The 22783-nt window shown below is 44.7% G+C and overlaps 2 protein-coding genes across 3 annotated transcripts; both read left to right on the top strand.

The window, feature by feature from the left end:
* Positions 1 to 19: 19 nt before the first annotated feature.
* Positions 20 to 8841, top strand: tmprss6 (transmembrane serine protease 6). The gene is made up of 18 exons (XM_077015763.1): positions 20 to 394; positions 671 to 785; positions 1368 to 1510; positions 1809 to 1876; positions 2000 to 2187; positions 2358 to 2399; positions 2845 to 3049; positions 3135 to 3271; positions 3417 to 3529; positions 3640 to 3749; positions 4973 to 5115; positions 5275 to 5373; positions 5660 to 5773; positions 6269 to 6385; positions 6779 to 6947; positions 7070 to 7341; positions 7421 to 7557; positions 7773 to 8841. Exons 1-18 carry the CDS (start codon positions 320 to 322, stop codon positions 7932 to 7934), a joined length of 2409 nt encoding a protein of 802 aa, XP_076871878.1. The 5' UTR covers positions 20 to 319; the 3' UTR covers positions 7935 to 8841.
* Positions 8842 to 13215: 4374 nt separating this feature from the next.
* Positions 13216 to 22783, top strand: c1qtnf6b (C1q and TNF related 6b). Of its 2 annotated transcripts, none has more exons than XM_077015738.1 (3): positions 13216 to 13323; positions 17952 to 18152; positions 19696 to 22783. In XM_077015738.1, the coding sequence occupies exons 2-3, from the start codon at positions 17960 to 17962 to the stop codon at positions 20238 to 20240; spliced, it is 738 nt and encodes a 245-aa protein (XP_076871853.1). In that variant the 5' UTR covers positions 13216 to 13323; positions 17952 to 17959; the 3' UTR covers positions 20241 to 22783. The 2 variants fall into 2 exon arrangements, with proteins under 2 accessions (XP_076871853.1, XP_076871852.1); XM_077015737.1 differs by lacking the exon at positions 13216 to 13323 and adding an exon at positions 14016 to 14554.

The raw sequence follows: 22783 nt of genomic DNA, 5'->3' as shown, positions 1-22783 counted from the left end.
CTGCACAGGATGGCGAATACAGTTCTCAATGTTACATTAAAACTAGCTGCGTGTTGTCAGGAGTTGTGATATAGCTGTAATACCTCACAGGCCAAGCACAGCGTTAGATACAAGACAATATTGACCCAGTGCGCCCTTTGGATCTGTAAATAAAACGGAACCTGTACGCGCTTTAGCCATTCGAGGTCATTAGGCCTACTGACATGTCTGGAAACAGATGGCTAGAATATATGAGCGTTTTTAATGAGTGAAATCAACGGACTGTGTCGAGTTCTCATCCCGGAGATGAGCGGGTCTGGACGGGGAGTTCTTTAGAATTATGGAGCTTAGGAATGGTGTAAATACGGCTAACTCTTTGTACACCGTGGACGGTACAATCGGAAAACCGAGTCTGGTATGGCAAGTATAAAAAAAACATGATTACATTTAAATCACGATCAGTAATTACTTTGTCAGCTTTATTTGTGCAAAAGTGTGGGTCGAACATTTCTATCAATCACTATATTCATCTCTTCTTTCTCTCGTTCATTGTATCGTTATAATAACAGTTCTGTTAGTCGTTGTGTCGCTGTGTGTCGGCTCAAACACCACAAATGCTGACCTGCCTGTAGCGCACCTGAGGCAGGTACACGTTACACTCGCTGTGGGTTCGTTTGGCTCCGCTCCGCAGGTGGAACCCGCGCGCTCTCCGCGCGAGACTCTCCCAAGGCGCGTTACCGTGATAATCGTCATCGTCACCACCCTGACTCTGGCTGGATTATCAGTCCTGCTCTGGTACTTTCTAGGTAGGCCGTGTTTCACTTCGTAGATGGATACTCTTTTTTCATTTTTAGATTTTCATGCATACTCCTACGCATATGCAGCATTGATTAGTTTATGACCACAGGGTCACTGGTGGTTCGATACATTCTGGCAAGAGATCACTCCCAACCCAGATCTGACAGCGCTGTGTAAAGATCCAGAAACAGGGCTATTTTTGGTGTATTTAGTACGACGCACGGCCGCTGTAGTCAGTGTGGCTGCAGGGACCGTGACGTTCATTGCCCTGCGTGACATTCAGGGCCTGCTTCTCTCTCCCCGATGAAATTTAAACGAGTTTAATTGGCATGACCAAATCATATTGTACTGTCGAAGCATTTCTCGTAAACAGAAGTAACGCATACAAACAGGGACGTTCTGTCTTTGAACAGAACGGTTAAACTGCAGTATACAGTATATATACCCTGTACCGATGACTCCATTCTTCCGTCTGTCTCTGAGTTGCGCGCGCGCACACACACACACACACACACACTTTCTCCCTCTCCCTCTCTGTCTCTGTCCCCCTCTCTCTGTGTATCTCCCTCTCCCCCTCTCCCTCTCTCCAGAGTACAGGGTGTGGGTGTTGGAGGTGCGGGTGGAGCAGCAGTACACAGCACAGATCTCCATTCTGAACAGGAACTTCTCCGTCGGCCTTTCATCTCACAGCAGCCGGGCCTTCTGGGTGGAGTCACGCGCGGTGGAGGCCATGGTGTGACCCCACATCCACTGACCAGCAGGATTTACATTTGGAACTACAAAGACCACATCTGATTTTATTTTGCTCTGTAGACGTCAGTGTAAAGAGCAATGGTTCATGGGATATGTAGGAGAGCAGCGTGTCTGCTGACTCAAAATGTTTATCAACATGTGTATCACAAAAGACATGAGACCATAGCATAACACTGTGTTTGTGTTAATGTAAATGCTTTGAGGTTTACAGGCTTTCGGGGATGTATTATTGACTACCTAACTGTGTCACTAAGTGTCTGTCACATCCTCACGTCCAGGTGGAGAAGCTGGTGAAGGCCACTGACCTGGCTCGCTATTTTAAATCCACCACCGTCTTCGCCTTTGGGTAAGAAGGAATCCTATTAGAGGATAAGGAATATTAGATCCTTTCAGGCCCCCCAGACTACTGAGCATTTGCAGATCTCTCCGGTGCGGGACGGATAAAGCACACTCTCACCCGTTTCTACAGGGAAGGCAGTGTAGTGGCTCACTTCTGGCTCGTCCTGTCCCTGCCCAACAGCCATGTTGAGAGGGTCACTGTGCAGAGGGTCAACGAGAGCTTGTGGAGAACTCTGCAGAGCTTCAGAGAGCGAGATGTTGAGGGCAGAGCTGTCTACTGCAGCTACGTCCTCCTGCTACCTTCATTCTCCATCACAGGTAAGATCTCACCACCAGCTCCACGGCACCAGTTCCACACGCTTGCTGTTTGCATTACGCCTTATGTAAATCACTGGTTTTTCTTTTTGTTACGTTTCTTTCTTTCTTAAGTTTATTTACAGGGTCAGAGGATGTTTATTTGTTGCTCATTTTGTATCGTTTGCCTGCAGAAACCAACCCCAAAGCTGTTGATCTTTTGCAAGCCTCGTTTGGTACGGCCTGTTTATTCCTGTTTATTTGCGTGTGTGGTCTAGAATCAACACTTCTCTCATGACTTGCCAGGGGGTTGTTTGTTACTGTGGCCTTTCTCACCACAGCCGTTGTTATAATCACCATAAGGACTCGCTTTCTCTCTGTCATCTGGGTTTCTCATCAGCGTACTTTTTCTGCCCTGGTGTTCTCGTTCTCCTCTTTAATTTGGCTGTAATTGGCACCGGGGGCTCGGTGGCTCTCTCCACCTATGACGGCTGGTGCCTGTTGCTTTGACAGCAGCTCAGATTGCGTGAACCGTGGATGCTTTTAATCCAGGGAATCTTAACTCTTCACTCAAGAAATCATCACCCATGTCCCTGACTCTCTCTCTCTCTCACTCTCTCTCTCTCTCTCTCTCTCTCTCTCTCTCTCTCTCTCTCCGTCGTTGTCTCCCCCTCTCACCAGACTGCTACCGGTACCAGTCGGTGGCCCCCGAGGGCCCCGTGGTGCTGAGGGGACCCAACACGCAACGTTCGTCCTGCCTCTGGCACCTGCAGGCCCCGGCGGGCTCCCAGCTGGAGCTGCGGGTGGAGTGGCTCCTGCCAGAGTGCCGGGATCGCCTGGCCGTCTACGACTCGCTGGCCCCGGCTGACTCCGCCCTCATCACCTCGTGAGTCCAGACCAACGCTTGGGCCCTGTTGTTCCCAGAACTCTCTAAAAGTTTCTCTCTCTCTCTCTCTCTCTCTCTCTCTCAGTCTGTACGGTTGTAGTAGGCATGAGCAGGTGGTGCAGGTGGTGTCTTCAGCTGATTGGATGACAGTGATATGGAAGCAGGGACAGTATAACTATAAGGACCCGTTCGCTCTCTCCGCACAGGCTTGGCCAATCAGGAGTGAGTCTCACACACACACGCACATTCCAGCTCCACAGGCCTCTTCATTTCATTGGTCAGAACTACCGCACTTGATTGGTTACGTCGTATACATCATATCTCGTGCTGCTGGGAGCTCGCTTACACATTGTGCCCTCTGTCATAGATTGTTCCTACAGCGTTGAGCTGGAGAGAAAAGGTGGGGTTCAGGGCACACTGAAGACCCCATTCTACCCCGGCTACTACCCCCCCGATACCAACTGCACCTGGCATTTTACCGTGAGAGATGACAGCAGCACGTAACACCTGCTGTTTAATGGAAACTGATGGATGGACAACATCTGACAGTCGATGGCTAAAAACACCTTTTTAAATGGTTGTATGTGTAGGTCCCCTCAGCAGAATATGGGCTGACCCTGGAGTTCGAGGGTTATGAGCTGAATCGGGCCAGCTACACCGAGTTCTGCACCCAAGGCCGGTGGCTCATTCAGAACCGCAGGCAAGCTTTACCGTGCACACCCACCCCCCAGGGGTGGAGGAGCTACGTCAAGTGTAGCGCATCAGTCATTTCCGAAGGCACCCAAAGCTTCCACATCCACCTGATCGTACACATCCACATATTGACTTAGGAAACGCGTCCATGTGACAAATGTGAGCTTGCTGTGTGCTACCAGGATGTCAATAATAATATTTACAGGAGAACACACAGGACATCAGACCACTACCATGGTTGCACTGCAGACAGGAAGTGTGTTTTTAATACCAGAAACCTTGATTTCACTAAAGGATACTCCGACACCCTTATCTGTTTACTAAGAATATTATATGAGTATATTATTATATGAATATATTATTATATGAGTACATAATTACATAAGTATATTATTATATGAGTATATTATTATATGAATATATTATTATATGAGTATATAATTACATGAATATATTATTATATGAGTATATAATTATATAAGTATATTATTATATGAATATATTATTATATGAGTATATAATTATATAAGTATATTATTATATGAGTATATTATTATACGAGTATATAATTATATAAGTATATTATTATATGAGTATATTATTATATGAATATATTATTATATGAGTATATTATTATATGAGTATATTATTATATGAATATATTATTATATGAGTATATAATTATATGAGTATATTGTTGTGATGGGTGAGGAGAGCAGACAAAGAATGAATGACCATGCGTCTCAAGGAAAATGGAGGATTTCATGGATAATGTGCACAAACTCAAAACCCGTGACATAATCCGAATGAAGGATACAGTAACCAGCAGTGAACTGGTTCATATACATACAGACAAATGACCCTCAGGTGTCTGATTCCCTAATTCACCTGAGGGACGAACCAGGGGCGGCCAGCAGGGGGCCTCCGTACTGTGACTATAATATTACATATATATTCAGCTTTGACTGCTTATGCTCTTTATATATATCTATTAAATACAACAGGCAGCCAAAATATGAAATGTTTATATTATTAGATATGAGAATAAATAAGACAGCATGTGAAAACAAAGCCTGCCAAGAAATATGACATCATCTTAACACACTGTGTTTGTTGTGATGTTTCATTCATTATATATTGGTGTGTGTGTGTGTGTGTGTGTGTGTGTGTGTGTGTGTGTGTGTGTGTGTGTGTGTGTGTGTGTGTGTGTGTGTGTGTGTGTGTGTGTAGAATGTGCGGTTTGCGTGCTTTGCAGACATATGCTGAGCGTCTCTACCTCCACTCTCCCACCACCACCGTTACCATGACATCAGAGGTGTCACTCACAGGGCCCGGCCTCCAGATCCATTACAGCATCTTCAACCAATCAGATCGTTAGTTCACATGTCACTTTTGCACACACATGTATGGACCATATTTTTAACAAAATTGTATGTTTTACAAAATAATTTCCATGTGCGTGTGTACGTGTGTGTGTGTGCATGCGCGCGCGTGTGTGTACGCGTGTGCATGCGTGTGTGTGTGTGTTTCAGCCTGTCCTGGCCAGTTCCTATGCAGTGTTAATGGCCTGTGTGTTCCAGCTTGTGACGGTATCTCTGACTGTCCCAATGGTCTGGATGAAAGAAACTGCGGTGATTTCCACTGTTAACAAATCATTCACTCCTCCTTTTGCAGTTTATTTCTATACCTTTGGAAGTTAATATGTTTATTGAAAAACGTGAAATCCACATCTGTTTATTATTGAGTAATAAGATATCTTTAAGATATCTAATGTTTTGATGTGTTTTGTATATTTGAGTATGTGTATTGTGAAATTGTCCTGCTGTTGCATACATGTTTCTGTACATAAGTGTGCATTTGAGTTGTGGCCTGTAGTGTTTTTGCGTGTTTAGTCACACATGTTGTGTGTTTGTACAGTGTGCAGAGGGCAGTATCAGTGCCCAGAGGACAGTCGTTGTGTGGATTACTACAAGGTGTGTGACCAACATCAGGACTGCACAGAGGGGAGTGACGAGGAGAACTGTACACAAGGTATGATGGGAGAAACACACACACACGCAAACATGCACACATACGCAAACAAATAGACATACACTCCCCCATACATGGACATGGCTGTAGTGCATTTTTGATATTTTACTGATAATATTTTTTAGCATTAAGATATTTTGATATTTAATATTTTAGAAGTTGAACTGATATCACACAATGGCTACTTACAGTCTCTTTCACTGCAAATTACTGATATTGTTATATAAACTCTGAACCTTTTTACCATATGCAGTCCTACTACAAAAATGAATATTGAATATAAAAATGAGAATCTTCTCAACGCTCCCACACTGAGCAGTTTTGTCAGTGTGTCTGCGAGAAGCTGTCAAAAGTCATTAACTGTGCGGAGTCAGTCATTTAAATTAAAGTAGCTGAATAGATTGAATGAAGTCAATAGGTGGTGATTCACTGTATGACTTTGTGAGTCAACTTTGACTGCACTCCAATCATGTGTGTGTGTGTCTGTGTGTGTAGGAGTTCCCTGTACTGATATGACTTACATGTGTGCTGATGGCACCTGTCTGAAGAAACCGAACCCTGCATGTGATTTCATCACCGACTGTCCCGATGCGTCTGACGAGAATGACTGCGGTGAGCAGCTTCCGTCGATTTGCGTCTGTCGATTCGTTTCCGTTTGTTTTTGGGTTTTTTAGTGCGTCTGCATTTATTGCGCGTGTTGTGAAGTGAGCATGGATGTATAGTTGTGTTTTGAGAGATGTGTAGTAGTGTTTTAGGTGTGTTTTGCACTAATCTTTTGGGTTCTGAAGACTGCAGAAAGGCTGAAATAGAAATCATTGTCTCTGCGGAATTCTGCAGTAGGATCAGTGTGTGGGATCCAATTGCTGAGATATAGCTCTCCTCTATAACTGCTCTTTTTGTGTAAATATGTCACCATAAACATCAACTAGTGCCCAATCAACATAAACAGGGCTGGCTTTAATAATCACAAACAAAAACGTCACATAAGTGTGAACATCTTCACAGACTGCGGCCTGAGTCATTTCAGCACCCGGGTGGTGGGCGGAGTCAGTGCTGTGGAAGGGGAGTGGCCATGGCAGGCCAGCCTGCAGATCAAAGGCCAGCATATCTGTGGTGGAGTGCTGATCTCCGGCCAGTGGGTGGTGTCTGCAGCGCACTGTTTCTATGATGACCGGTGAATAGAGCGTGTTGCTTTCTTTAGTTTTATAGTTATTCCGTAATTTTCCATTAAAAAACACCGACCACATTTCTGAAATTTATTCTTACGTTATGACTCTGTCACCCTGTGATCCTCAGACTGTATTCGCCCTCCGTGTGGACGGTGTATCTGGGTAAACTGAGGCTGAGCGGCACCAGCCAGACGGAGGAAGCACTACGCGTCTCCCACATCCACATGCACCAGTACTACGACGACGAGACCCACGACTACGACCTGGCCCTGCTCAGACTGGAGAGGTCCGTGTCCGTGGGCACACTGGCCCGGCCCGCCTGCCTGCCCCCGGCCACGCACCAGCTGGACCCCGGCCTGCTCTGCTGGGTCACCGGATGGGGGGCGCGGCGAGAAGGGGGTGGGTTAACGCAGACGCACACGCTCCTATTCGTCCGTCCGTCCGTCCGTCCGTCCACCCATTCACCTTTATCTCTCAGGCACCACCAGTGACGTCCTACAGAAGGCCGACGTGCGATTGGTTAGCGCGAATGCTTGCATACGTTCCTACGGTAACATCATCACTCCCAGAATGCTTTGTGCTGGCTATCTCAGTGGGGGAAAGGATGCATGTCAGGTAAGGTGCTCTAATTCTTAACCAGAGCAAGTTATCGTGTAAATCTAGTCTCTCTTTCCTTGTGTGTGTGTGTGTGTGTGTGTGTGTGTGTGTGTGTGTGTGTGTGTGTGTGTGTGTGTGTGTGTGTGTGTGTGTATATCTTTCTCCCCATTCTTTCATCTTTCTCTCCCCCTGTCTATCCCTCGTTCCACCTCTCTCTCTCCCCCCTATATCAGGGGGACTCCGGAGGTCCCTTGGTGTGCCAGGAACTGTCGGGTCGCTGGTTCCTGGCCGGTGTGGTTAGCTGGGGTCGTGGCTGTGGCCGACCGGACTACTACGGCGTTTACACACGCATCACCAGACTCTCTGGATGGATCAGACAAAGCATCTCCTCCTGAAGGGCAGGCCAGGCTGATCCCAGATCAGTTTATGAGGACATCATCGACTCAGCAATGAGCTACTTTCAACAATTAACCCTCCCCCTTCCTGTCTGCACCACTGATTTATGGGATGTGTAGTCTTAGGATTAGAGGATAAAGCAGAGCATTTGTAAACAACTGAAGCACTATAGTACAATCACTTATGCGTTCTAGACATATTTCTGAAGAGTTTAAAGGAACTTTTATTTTCAGGACTTTTTAAAATTAAATTATTGTTATTACAATATATAAACACTGGTTAGTTTATTAGGAAACAGTGTGCACTTGCTCATTCATGTATTTGTCCAATGCAGTAGCGTAGCAGTCATACAGACCCATATTAGCTTTAGCTTTAGCTAATATGTTTAACTTCAGCTAATATTAGCTAATATTCACATCAAACATCAGGATGTGTAACGACGTCGAAGCTGGGCGCGCGGAAGGTTTTTCTGCTTCGATATGCAAATGATGGTGGTCAGGTGACTATAGGTGTCCGGTGCCTCGTGTGGGCGGGGCTGTTCGTGAACGTCACCATGGTTTCACGTCGGAGGAGATGCGCGTTTGAGGCGTCTGCGTGATGCCGTCATAGAATGGTGTTCCTAATACAGTGGCCAGGGAGTGTGTGTATCTCTTATATATTTTTAGATATATGTATGTAAAACGAATAACAAATCAGATAGTATCTGCTAATTTTGTGAGTTCATACAGACTTTTCTCTCTTCCAGTGGTTCTAACCCTTGTCTAATGTTTTTCTCAGGCCGAGGGCATTACGTTCAGAGTAATCTGCTCTTCAACAAAAAATAAATAAAATTTGCGTTTATCACTGCCCCGTGGACGTGATCTATGTGTATGTATAACGTAGAGAGAGAGAAGGGCACCGTACCTGAGCAAGAGAAATATGTAGGAATGAAATACACGAGTCCGTGAAATTCTTTCATCAAAAATAAAAACATTTTTACCACCATAGTAATGTTGGGCATTTCTCAAGAGTAAGAATAGGAACTGGAGGGGAGATGGCGGAATGTGTGATTTGTTCATCTTCAGACGTGTGTTGTGCAGAAGCGAGCTAGTGGGTGTTTTTGAGAGTACGTGGCCGTACGTGGGTGAGATCAATGACACAGCAGTCTGGCTGATGGACAAACACACCGAGACACCACGTATGATGGCTCACGCGAAATCCCCTCAATGTTTCACTTGTCGCTTCATTTCCTCCCCTCAGCTAAAATTAAATACATACAGGTATTTGTTCTTTAGTCAAACGACGCTTGTTTTTTTGGCCGACCCCTTGTCCCAGACATATTACTCCATATTACTTATAGGCGTTTTCAAATGAAGAAATATCACCTTGGATTATCCTAGTAGAGGTGGCAGAGAGTGAGGGAAAGGGCTGTTTTTCTGAACTGGAAACGAGCTAGTCTCATGTGGGTGGGGGAAGCTGATGTTGTTCAAATATTGCTCAATACTGCCATCCTGTGGTAAAAGTGATAACAACCATACTTTTATTGTCATTTTGTAATGCAAATGTTATTTGAAAGGTTTTAGACTCTCAGCGGTGTTCAGAGACAGACGGCTCGTGTGAAATCCTGCCACATTCTTCTGATGTTTGGTCATTGCTCAGACGTGACACAGGCTGTGAGTGTGTGGACCTAGAAGTGCTCAGCTAGTGTGAATTACTCTGGATAATGGAAATACTCATATCTACCAGTCCTGCTGTGTATTGAATTAATGTTTCACACACATACGGATACACACAGACAGAAAGAACTAAGGATCCTGTGTTATTACCATACTTCAGTAATGGGATGGGCAGCGATTTATGTACTGCTCTGATCTCTGCTCTCTCTCTCTCTCTCTCTCTCTCTTTCCTCTCTCTCACTCATTCTCTCACACTCTCTTCTTTCTTTCTCACTTCTCTCTCTTCTCTCTCTCCCTCTCTCTCTCTCTCACACACACACATTCTCATGTTCGCTTCTCATTCTCTCTCTCTTCTCTATCTCTCTTCTGTCTTGCTCTTTCTTTCCCCTCTCTCTGAAGCTACTTGGTTTGACTTTACATTAGTGGTTAGCCCTGTAAAACAGTCCAGATGGGTTTGATATAAACTGTTACACAGTTAGAGAAACACCCTTCAACTCTGGCAGCCCTCTGTATGTCGTCTTACTCCTGGAAGCAACGTTTTGGACCACGATGAGAACATTTACATTTGACCCCCACCACCCCCAACCAAACCTCCTCCATCTTAACCTCCTGTGGATGTGTTTCCTGTCCCTCTGTGTGCTGACTAGTGGCAGTGGGATGTGATGAAGAGGCAGTAAGTTTTCCAGGCTGGGAAAGTCTCGGGGGCCCTGGCTGTGGGAGAGAGAGGGAGGCAGACTTCACACGCATCTATAGGTCCTCCCTGATGTTGAAGATGATCAGAGAGAGAGAGTGTAGGAGGATTAAATGGGGGAAAAAGACACAAAAGATATGAGAACTTCCAGCATTTCACACACACACACACACACACACACACACACACACACACACACACACACACACACGGGGGTAAACCAGAAGTGTAACAACACTGAATACTCTCTGAGAGGTCATAGGAAGGTAAAGTCATTACAGAAGTGTCCGCCACATTATACTGGGTGAAGAGAGACTGTGTGTCCCACTGGTGGGTCCCCTCTCAGCCCTAACACAGCACACCCACACTTAAAGCCCACCAGTCAATGCGGACTAACGTTAATGCGGCAATACAGCAGACCAGAATTTACAGCTTACATCAGTTTGTGAAAACATCTTAATCATGTCTGCATACGGTGTACTGGAGTCTGGAGCAAATTGAGTCAGACATAAATACAAGGTTGAATATTTTATGTATGAAATGAAAGGGGTGGAACTAGTGTGTTATTGCCCAGCGCAGCCACACGTCACCTTTGTGTCCCTGACCCCAGCCTTGTAGGAAGGTGTGTGACGCCTTGTGCACATGTGCTAGTCAGCTGGCGTTGTTCCTGTTTGTGAATATTTCGTTCACATTGTGTGGTCAGTATGCACAAATTGGTACATTCGAAAAACCTCTATCCACAACTTCTAGAGCTTTCCTGGACGCAGCATAAGAGGGAACAATTGTAATTTTAACCTTGATTGCAACAAATAGAACATTTTATGAATCTTTTAGGCCTGAGAAATGTACTAAACGCAGAAAGTACGTGCGGTGAAAGGCAACGGGGTTTTGGGAAAAACTCTTCCTGTGTAGTGACATGTTAACTTTACAGATGACACGAGTTTGGTGCTTGTTCTGTGTACTTTAACGTGATTAGTGGCAGGACTCAAACGCTGAGAGGAGCGACATTTGTTGAGGACAAATCTAAGCAGAACAGTGACATGGACGAGAAAGGGGAACCGATCTGGACCACGACAAACGTACGAAACCAAAACACAACACCGCAAAAACAGGCAAACAGGGCAGCAGCTAAAACACGGAAGTGTATCTGGACAATATGGAACAGTGTGCATACAATAGCCACCACAGTCACTCGTGCTCAGTCACTCAGTCATATGGACACACACACACACACACACACACACACACACACAGAAATGCACATAAATATTGGGAGAGTTTCACACTGTGACAGAGTGAGAGAGAATGAGACAGAGGGTGAAACAGAGGGCAGGGACTGATAAAAAAAACAGTCACAAACAGAACTGCAGGTCCAGTTTGCCTAATCTGCACGTAGTCTGTGACTGATGGTGGTGTAGTCTATGACCTGTGGTGGTGTAGTCTGTGTCCTGTGGTGGTGTAGTCTGTGACCTGTGGTGGTGTAGTCTGTGTCCTGTGGTGGTGTAGTCTGTGTCCTGTGGTGGTGGTGTAGTCTATGACTGGTGGTGTAGTCTGACCTGTGGTGGTGTAGTCTATGGTGGTGTATTCTGTGACCTGTGGAGGTGTAGTCTGTGTCCTGTGGTGGTGGTGGTGTAGTCTATGACTGGTGGTGTAGTCTGACCTGTGGTGGTGTAGTCTGTAACTGGAGGTGGTGTAGTCTATGGTGGTGTATTCTGTGACCTGTGGAGGTGTAGTCTGTAACTGGAGGTGGTGTAGTCTGTAACTGGAGGTGGTGTAGTCTGTGACTGGAGGTGGTGTAGTCTGTGACTGGAGGTGGTGTAGTCCGTAACTGGAGGTGGTATAGTCTGTAACTGGAGGTGGTGTAGTCTGTAACTGGAGGTGGTGTAGTCTGTAACTGGAGGTAGTGTAGTCTGTAACTGGAGATGGTGTAGTCTGTAACTGGTGGTGGTGTAGTCTGTAACTGGAGGTGGGGAAGTCTGTAACTGGAGGTGGTGTAGTCTGTAACTGGAGGTGGTGTAGTCTGTAACTGGAGGTAGTGTAGTCTGTAACTGGAGATGGTGTAGTCTGTAACTGGAGGTGGTGTATTCTGTAACTGGAGGTGGGGTAGTCTGTAACTGGAGGTGGTGTAGTCTGTAACTGGAGGTAGTGTAGTCTGTAACTGGAGGTGGGGTAGTCTGTAACTGGAGGTGGGGTAGTCTGTAACTGGAGGTGGTGTAGTTTGTGACTGGAGGTGGGGAAGTCTGTAACTGGAGGTGGGGTAGTCTGTAACTGGAGGTGGTGTAGTTTGTGACCTGTGGTGGCTCCAGTTATTGTTTACACTGACAAACCTCGTGCTCTTATTTTTTGTAGAAGGAGCATTTTGAGGCATTACATAAGTGATTTTCTCTAGTCACATGCAAAAAAAGAAACAAACCTTATGATCATACATGCACAGCATGTATGATTTATGCATATTGAACGCTATACGTGATATTACTCACGATGCTGGAGATGTTTGAGTCCATCTCACAGTCTGCAAGCGGCAGCAGGAGAATCAACAATGGTTCATCTACATTTCCCATTATCTACCCAAACATCAACAAAACAATCACTAACACAGAACCAAACACCTACTCTCGATCAGAACCAAACACCTACTCTCGATCAGAACCAAACACCTACTCTCGATCAGCTCGTCATGTGCTGTAATGTTGATATTTACTTCATAACCTTATCCATTGTGTTCTCAAGTGCGCATGAAATAATTATGTTATTATAGCGTTTCTCTGGCGTTACATATACTATTGAAATATGTCCTTAGTCCACCATGTGCTGTTTACAGTGCCCACATCTGACAACGCAGACGCGCTCATTAAGCATAAGTGAGGACCGTTTGCAGCGTGAGATACTGCAAAACCAATTAGCCGCAAACCTACAGCCCAGTTGACAGGGGAAAACACGCGGTGCTGTCTGTGAACACAGAACCAGTGAAGACCTGCATCTCATCACGGACCAGACAGGAGCGATATGAACAATGCACAGGAGTCACTCAGCATCCAAGATGTGAGTGTCTATGCTACTGAGGAAAAGCCTCGCTCGACACAGCACCATTATTTTGATAGCTGATCTCTTTTTAATGCGCATTTCACTAATGAAGAGGCAGTTAAAAGACCGTTGTAGTTATTATTCCCAAAGTGCTTGTCTGCGGCGTCCGATAAATCGATTATATGTTTAAATATGTGACCATTTCATGCTTTGAACATTACACACTACGTAATAAATTAACCTAAACCATCGTTAACAAAATTAATCATTGCAGTCCCGTATAAGTGAATGTCCTTACCTAATTATTTGATTAATAGAAGAATAACGATCATTTCTCGTTATTCGTCAAATAGATAACTACGTAGTAAGCCACGAGTAGAATTTTAAACCCATGTCAACGGCATAATGGTGCAGATTAATAACGCCGATATTTAATTACAGCTCGCACCAGTAGCCTAATTTAAGCATTCAAGGAGAGTTACCACAGCAAGATTACATCACTCCCTGCTTGGAAGATCAGTTAGATGCGTTGAAATTTGAGTTACTGTAACAAAAGCTTCTGCTAAATCCTGTAAATTACTCCCAAACGATCTGGAGGAGCCCTTGTGGATTATGTATAATCAGCATTTTTGCCCCCTGACATCACTCACTGTTAGCCTAGTCAGCTAATGTAGTTGTACATTGAACTGTGGAAGTCTGGGGTTCCATGTCAAAGACAAAGACGAGACAAAGACTGAGACGTGCATATGTCCCCATCACTTTTAGGTCAGTGTGAGGACGTTTCTCACGGAAGCTTAAGCTTAAAACGGCTTATTATCATTACTGCGTTCACACAATTCTTGTGACCAGACTGAGAAATTGAGTTGCCTAAAAGTTAAAAATATTAAATATTCTATTGCCATTCAGACCTGATCAAGAAACATTTACTAAACCGCGTTTGAAAGCATAGGTTGTGGATCCAGGTGGATAGGCTGGTTTCGGTTCAGAAAAAAAGGTGCCGAACCCAGATTTGTGTGTTGAATAAACGCGGCATATTAATTTAAGACCTCCTCAGGGAAATGTTGAAAGAAGGCATCAAAAGAGGGGAAACGACAGGATAAATGATAGTGTAGAGGGGAGGAGGAGAGCGAGAAGAAAGAGAAGAGAGAGAGAGAGAGAGAGAGAGAGAGACCTGGACAGTGAAACGCGCTCAGGTCGCAGCTGATCGTAAAAAACGCTGGAACTGTATCGGCTGCATGAGGATCCAGCGGTAAGTGACATTTAAGAAAATTAATAGAAATATTTGAACTTTACCGGGTTTTCATTAAAGTAGAGCTGGTAAATATAGGCGAGACACGTCATCAAAATAATTAAGATATCCAGGTAATAAAGTCGTAAAAATACTTCGATTAATGTTCAGATCCCAGGAGACTTGAACGTTTCTTGCCGACTCTGGGTACATATGATTTTGTACAAAAGATGACATGCGTGCATACAACCTCCAAACCTTATCCAGTCATTTCTGTGGTTTCCTGTGAGGACGTGGCTCCTTTGCGGAATTTAAACATCTGGATTTCTGAAGGAGATTTTAGATTCAGGAATTACTGAATAGTTTAAAAGTATTTTCTTGTCTTGTTTAGGCTCTTGGCAATGGGTAGACTAATAACTAATAACTAATAATAGCTTTTTTAAAGTCAGGGAATGGTAGCTAAACTTTTAAAGTTTAGTGCTGTAGCCTATGCATCTCCCCCAAAACAAAACAAACAAACAAACAAAATACTAATTGTTAACCAAACGTGTAGTTCCATATCGCTGCAGGAAATGCGGCGTCACGCTGTGTTTGAAAGGGCAGGCTTGATATTTCTAAGTGCATGGTACATTTTCATTGATAAATACATAAATAAATAATCGAGTGGTGGGTGGTGGTGGGTGGTGGTGTGTGGTGGTGGCGGCGGGGTGGGGTTGAGGGGTATTGATTGAGTACAAGAAAGATGTTGCAAATTAAACTTGCCTTAATTTAAAATTCAGCGAAACTTTAAATGGCCAGTGAAACAAGAAGGGGAGTAGAAAACCAGAAAAAGAACAAAAAGAAAAAAGAAAAAGAGGTTGACAGCGTATTTAATCATCTAAAGAAATCCAAAAACTGCCTCTTGTGAAAAATGGGGGAGCAAAACCTCCGCAAAACTCTGTTTAGCATTCCTCTAACAGTGTAAAACACTGTGGATTTCCTCTCTCTCTCTCTCTCTCTCTCTCTCTCTCTCTCTCTCTCTCTCTCTCTCTCTCTCTCTCTCTCTCTCTCTCTCTCTCTCTCTGTCGTTTATAAACCCAAAGCTTCAGCATGTGAAGTACAGTTCATCCAGCCAAAGCTTGCAGGATCAGAATACAATAACTCTTACACGGTTTTATTGGGCTATTTATGAGGGCGCCAAGAAGATGTCCCTAAATATCGAGACCTCTGAAATGCTGTGTCATATTTGTAACCTGGACTAATACAGTTTATGCTTAATGTATCAAGTGTTTTACTATAGCAAAAATGAATATGAGTTATAAAAGATCATGAAGTTAATAAGCTATAATAAGTATAAAGGTTAATGAAACTAATTATAATAGTGAATATGACTTGTCTTAAATGCATCAGTCACTCTGGTGAAGGACTTGTTTATTTGATTGTGAAATAAAGTCAGAAAAAGCAGTAAACTCTGATTCTTCTGGGCTGGTGTCTGACATCCCTGGATTAAGAGGAATTACACTGGCTGCATCTCCGTGATCAGCCTGTGAGTTTGAGTCTCTGGCTGGAAGCAAAGGTTTTCTGAGGACAGTATCTGTCAGCAGTGTGGATCTGGGCCCAGGGCCTGTGTGATAGAACCACCACAGATATATCGGGCCTGCCAAACCTGAGCGAAGTGTTTGGGTTGGATCTTAACATCTCAAGAGATTACCAATAAACAAATACTTTATAAAAAGAAAAAAACAATATTAGTTGCTTCCCCCTTCAACACTGGACTCCTGCGTTCAGAACCAGACGATGCTAGACAAAAATAAAAATTATATTTGAAAATAGCAGTCGCAGACGTGACTCTGGTCTTTGCTTCATGCTTACAATTTATCCGCCAAACTGAAGCATTAACATTTACACTAATATGATGCTAGTTGAAGAGCTGAAATCTAGTACAACATGCTCACTGAATTCCTGCTGAGTTTATATGAGCATTCTCTGGCAATAGAGTTGGTAAGTAAGTACATTTGGAACTGAAAAGCTAGTGAGTTACACCCAGTGGAATTACTGGAATTAGAGGGATTTGTGGAGGACCAAAGTGGCAGGATTACTGATGGCTAATACTGGAGTGCTAAATAACCAATGGCTGGACATATTCCATTAAAAATTCAGCAATTTGTAATAATATTTATCAGGCATTTATATGGGCTTCCCTGATGCAGGAATGGCTTAAAAGCACCTCCATATACAACACTGTCCCTAAGCCTTAGGCCACCCAAGAAAATATCAACAAAGGAGTTAATCAGGGCAGCTATTGCTAATCTGTTCAGAAATGAGAAGTGGTGTTGACCAATGGTTAATTCTGCTGTCCGACTCTCTTTTGACTTTGGCAGCACCTGGACTTTACCCAGTCCAAGTGATCTCACCCGCCATCCTGTGTGTTGAGGCCGCTTGTTTTCTGACTAGTCTGCACATTTTTCCAGGTCAAAGCTAATGGAGAAGTTTGGTAACCGAGCTCTCACAAAACATCAATAACAACGTTAAAGAATTCTCATTTCGTTGCATTGATTTTTATTTGCACTGAATGTTTCTACATGTCACTTAACATATATCATAACAATAAAGAGCTTATTTTGGTGCTGTACAATTGCAGATGCTGTCTGGCATTTACATAATACCACTGAGATTTCAAAACTGGTAACAGTGGGAATAATGTGACAAACTGGGAGAATTTGGTTTTAGGAAAACTAGAAGAGGAGAGGAGATTAGTGAAAAAAGCAATCTCCCCATCTCTCTCTCCCTCCCTCCCTCCTTCTCTGTTTATTATAGTTTCAAGCAAGGACACACTATTTCTCCATTTGTCAAAATATATTAGATTCACAACCTTTCTGCTGGACTTCAGAAAATCACGAGCAGTGAGCAGCTTCCTGTGGGCAACCCTACTGGCACCAGTCTGAAAACACACGGTTCACGACAGACGTCCTGCTGTAATAAACACAGTCACTAGACAAATACCAGAACCAGTGTTTACTCCACACAGTGCTGTTTATGCCTGGTATCTAAAAGCTCCTTAGTATACAAAGCTCAATTCAAACTGGCAAACCAGTCCTATCACTTGTTAATCCATTTCACAATGATCTGTCCACACTGGAGATGTTGTAGTTAATGGTGTTATCAGATTAAGCTTTGTTTATTTTTAACAGTCCTTTCTTAATGAATTAACCAAGCATTCGCCACAATAACTCTGAGGGTCTACCAATTATCACCAACAATGAGAACATTGGATATCCTTTTGACCTCACAGAGGATTATGAGAAATTATAATCTCTCTCTCTCTCTGATCTCTCTCCCTCTCTCTGATCTCTCTCTCTCCTCTCTCTCTCTCTCATTCTCTCTGTGATCTCTCTCTCACTCCGTCTCTCTCTTTATCTCTACATCTCTCTCCCTCCAGGTGTGGTCATGTCTGGATTCTTTCTACCGACGTTGTTGCTTCTCCCCCTGGTTGCCTCTGTCCCCTCCCCCTCCAGGTTGCCGCCAAAATACTGCCGCAGGTGTTGTGATCACCTAGACCCGCCTCTAAGCCCCGCCTCTCGCCCCGTGGCCAATCAGACGCCAGAGGTCCGCACATTCATTAACATGACCATTCTCAAAGGTAAGTCTAAGATGGGATACTCAAGGAATAAGGGCATTTTCCTAATACAGACAATAACAAAATGTAGTTTTAGTAGCTATTATAGCCAACTTAGATATCAAGATGATTTTACAATTTTTGAAGTTCTTTCTTTGTAAACAGAATACTTTTATTTATTTTGATTACTTTTAATAATATCACCATACGCTGTGCTGTAGCTTTTACATGTATGATAGCTTAAGGGTTTTGCATGTAGATGTTATAGCTTCGTTTTTATGTGGGTTGTCTCATCTTTCAGAGAAACAGATGAATTAAGCTGCTTAAATCCACTGGGGCTGTGACTCATCTATAAAGTACTTTCCCAACGACACATGAAGAGAGCAACTGTAGAGCTCAGCGTGTGTGTCTAATTAACACAGCAAAGTCCTTTTCTGTTTCATCTATGGTACTTAATCAGATGGGATCAGATGCATATCAGGTGTCCTATATCAGGTGTAACCCAGAGATGACCCCCAACGGCTGCCTAAAGCCACGCCCCCTCACTCTCTTACTTTCTCCCACTGATAATCATTTTCTCTTTTATTCTCTCTCTTTTTCATGTCAGTCTCAAGCACAAGCAGTTTCTCATACGCACACAGGCTTTGTCTCACAAATGCCCACATGAAGACACCACAATGAGATGACACACAATTCCCTGTACATGCACATTCTGAAAAAAAAAATTAAAGGTTGTAACCAACTCTTGACCTACTATTTATCCATGGAAACACCCCCCCAAGTGGTACGGCCCGCCTCCCCAGTACCGTCTTAGTCAGAAACCCCACCACTCTGGAGGAGTCCGTTCTACGAGGCACTTTCAGGGCTGCACATGCGTTCAAACCTGGCAGCCAATGTGCTTATGTGGCAGTGAGCTACAAGCAGCAGCATGTGTTGTGTTTGCCTGTGTTCTGACTGCAGAGAGAGAGAGAGAGAGAGAGAGAGAGAGAGTGAGAGAGAGAGAGAGAGCGGTCTGGGCGTCTCAGATTCAAGCATCACGCTGCAGACTGCAGGGTTTAAAGCTCCATTGGGGTTAGGGAACAGCCAATAGATAAAGCTCGACAGGGGGGTTTAAAATGAAGCTTCTATAAAGGCTAAAGGCGATCACTCATTTCCATAAGCAGCGATAGGCCATCATGTCATGGTGAGCGGTCATGACACGTTAGGCATGGTTTAGCCTTGTTCACTGAGCCTATTTAATTACTGCTGTGTAAGAGATGAGACGTATTTATGTTACATAACAAACAGGTGCTGTTAGAGGTATGTCCTCTCAGTCACTCACTCATTCACTAAAGTGCACACTCATTCACTCACTGACACACTCGTCCACTCACTCACTCATTCACTCACTCACTTGTCCACTCACTCACCCAGCTCATAATAAAACTCATTCCATGCGTTTGCTCATTTATATATTCACCCATTAACACTGCCTCTAATTCACACACTCTCATATCAAGTACTTCAGTAGTGTCTTCACACATCCTCTCGCCTCCTGTCACTTTACCCCTCCGTTGCTCCTCTACAGGAGATAAAGGAGATCGTGGGGAGAGGGGCACTCCCGGAAAGGCCGGAGCAGAAGGCCCTCCGGGCTCCAAGGGCTTCACGGGTGCCAAGGGCAGCAAAGGCCAGGCGGGTGCGCCCGGAGACCCGTGCAAGAAGCACCACTCGGCCTTCTCCGTGGGCCGGCGCAAGGCCCTCCACAGCGTGGACTACTACCAGCCACTGCTCTTCGACACCGTCTTCGTCAACCTGGACGAGCACTTCAGCATGTTCAAGGGCAAGTTCCACTGCTACGTGGCGGGCGTTTACTTCTTTAGCGTCAACGTGCACACGTGGAACTTCAAGGAGACGTACCTGCACGTGATGCGTAACGAGCAGGAGCAGGCCATCTTGTACGCCCAGCCCAGCGATCGCTCCATCATGCAGAGCCAGAGTCTGATGCTGCAGCTGGACCTCGCCGACGAGGTCTGGGTGCGCCTGTACAAGCGGGAGCGCGAGAACGCCGTCTACAGCGACGACGTTGACGTCTACATCACCTTCAGCGGCTACCTGGTGGCCCCCGCGGACTAGCGTGTGGAGCGGGCGGACGGGGGACACGCATGCTTCTTTCAGGGTCTCTCAGGGAAGACGTGGGTGGACGGTGCTCTCTGACGTCGACGATGCCGCGATGCGTTTTTCATTAGCAACACTTTGCTGTAAATGACTAAAGTTTAGGTGCTAAACAGCGTCGTCTCGCCAACACTTCACTTTGTTTTTTAGGCTTCACAATGAATCTATGAGTGTAGATGATGTAGAATTAATTAGGACCGTCCATCTGTAATGGGAGAGCAGGCGAGTCCTTCCGATCCACACGTCCTTGTCTGGAGGGTGTTTCACTCGGAAAATAGACCAGTCTTACATCAGAATCTGTCCTGGACCACCGAGCTGCCTGGGAGTCTGGAACCAACCCAGTGTGTGTGTGTGTGTGTGTGTGTGTGTGTGTGTGTGTGTGTGTGTGTGTGTGCCCGGAGGTGTTCGGTAATGACAGCTGGCTCTGCTGTATCATCATCATCATCATCATCATCGCCCCTCATTACACAGTAACGGGTTACGGCTCACAAAGCAGCCAATGACACGGCGCCTGAGTAACGACCACAGACAGAGCTGACCCTTCTGACCGTCTTCACACCTTTGAGAAGCCTGAACCCAAATTGTTTATATAGACCCTGTGGTACATTTCTGTGATTACCACGGGGTCAAAAAGATTTAAAGTTTGACATAGTGAAATGTGAGTAAAAAGCACCTAGGCTGTATGGAGAGAGTGATACTGATTGGAGTTGAAGACAGAGAGTGTGAACTGAGGGCTACGAGGGAACACGCATCTGTCTGGGGAAGGAAAACCCGCTGGTTCAGAGCTGCTGTTTTTATAGAGACCAGAAATGAGGAATCAAACCAGCTCTTTATAATCACTACCAGAGACACAGAGACAGATGGAGACACAAGAAGAGGTACAGAGAGAGAGAGAGAGAGAGAGAGAGAGAGAGAGAGAGAGGAGGGAGAGAGAGAGAGAGAGAGAGAGAGAGCCACAGAGAGAGAGAGAGAGAGGAGGGAGAGAGAGAGAGAGAGAGAGAGAGAGAGAGAGAGAGAGAGAGAGGGAGAGAGAGAGAGCCACAGAGAGAGAGAGGAGGGAGGGAGAGAGAGAGAGAGAGAGAGAGAGAGAGAGAGAGGAAGAAATATTTTTTGTTAGATTGATTCTTGTTAGGTTAGAAATAAATCACCCATGGTCCTCTTCTTCTTATAAGCACTTAAGTGGTCACCTAGAACCTAGAAGGATTTCGTTAATGCCAGTAATGGTCACTAATACAGCAAAGAAAAGTAGATGCAGGTGAAAGAACTCCCTGGGATAATCTTTGTTTGCCATTAAAGTCATTTTGCTGCCAGATCTGGGCAGATCATGCAGCTCACAGCTTGAGTTAATTCAGCAGTATTGCTACGCCTGCGTGAACACTTAAACAGGGCTTGTGGGAACTCTGCCATGGGACAGGATGTGTTACACAGGACTGAGGGGCACTCCCAAAATTTGGAGCTTGTTATGTTAACCCTGTAGCTGCAGTATATGGAAACCATGGACGTAACGGCCCAGGTAGAGGCTTCCGGAGAACGCAGGCTTTGGATCGTGAGCCCTGGATTCTGTGTAGCCCTGAGATCTGGATTCTAGTACCGCCTTGAGGTGAAATGTAGGTTTTGTGCATCTTATCTTTCAGATTAGCTCACAGGAACACAGGCTGGGCTTGTCTGTGTCCGCCTTACAACAGCCAAACTCAAAGGTGATGACGTCCAGATCAAATGTCATTCCATGACAGAGCACGGTGCTGCTATATCACAGCCAAATCTGTCTTCAAGCTTTTTCAGGTGATCCTATAGCCAAATATTGACTCAGAATGAAGCAGCATTTGGCTGGACCAAGAACATTACCATGCCAGCTTTAACCACACCCGGTATCAAAAACAAGTGAGCTGTGTGTAGACGGACACACACTGGTCTCTGAAACATTCGCTCAGTGGTTTTATTTACCCCTGCCATTGAAATTTGCAGCAATCAATCACGTTCCCTTCCATTTTAATTATACTGCGTCCAAACCAGATGTCACTGTGGACCCCATGAGGGTCGGAATCAAAGCTACGATCGAACATCAGCTCTCAAAGAAACTTCAAAACTGAGTTAATATTTTCTTCCCTGTGATCAGGCCTTCCGGAAAAAAGCACTTTTTTTAGTACTGTGTTACTGTGTTATGACCTACTGCCACCAAACTGCATTTGGACCTGATTACCAGCCTGGCAAACCAAACTTCCCTCCTCATTCTCCAGGGACTACATATGTCAGCTATTAAAATTATGTCATCCCATCCCCAACTCCAATTTCATTAAAACAGGGACTTCAACGCTAGCCTGCTTTTTGCAGGTTTCACAGATTGGACCATAAAATTGGTGCTGTATGATGAATAACAGGTGCTAAACTGCAGGTTTACTGGTAAAGGTGCACTTTTGTATATGTGAATAGAGGATTGCTTGTATTATGTAAATATATGTTTTTTATATTCAAAGTAATATGATTAAATTCAGCAGCAAAGCAAA

The sequence above is a fragment of the Brachyhypopomus gauderio genome, chromosome 8 (assembly GCF_052324685.1).
Source record: "Brachyhypopomus gauderio isolate BG-103 chromosome 8, BGAUD_0.2, whole genome shotgun sequence".
In the NCBI taxonomy this organism is placed as follows: domain Eukaryota; kingdom Metazoa; phylum Chordata; class Actinopteri; order Gymnotiformes; family Hypopomidae; genus Brachyhypopomus; species Brachyhypopomus gauderio.
The sequence above is the reverse complement of the archived record's forward strand: the minus strand, read 5'-3'. Positions and strand labels throughout refer to the sequence as shown.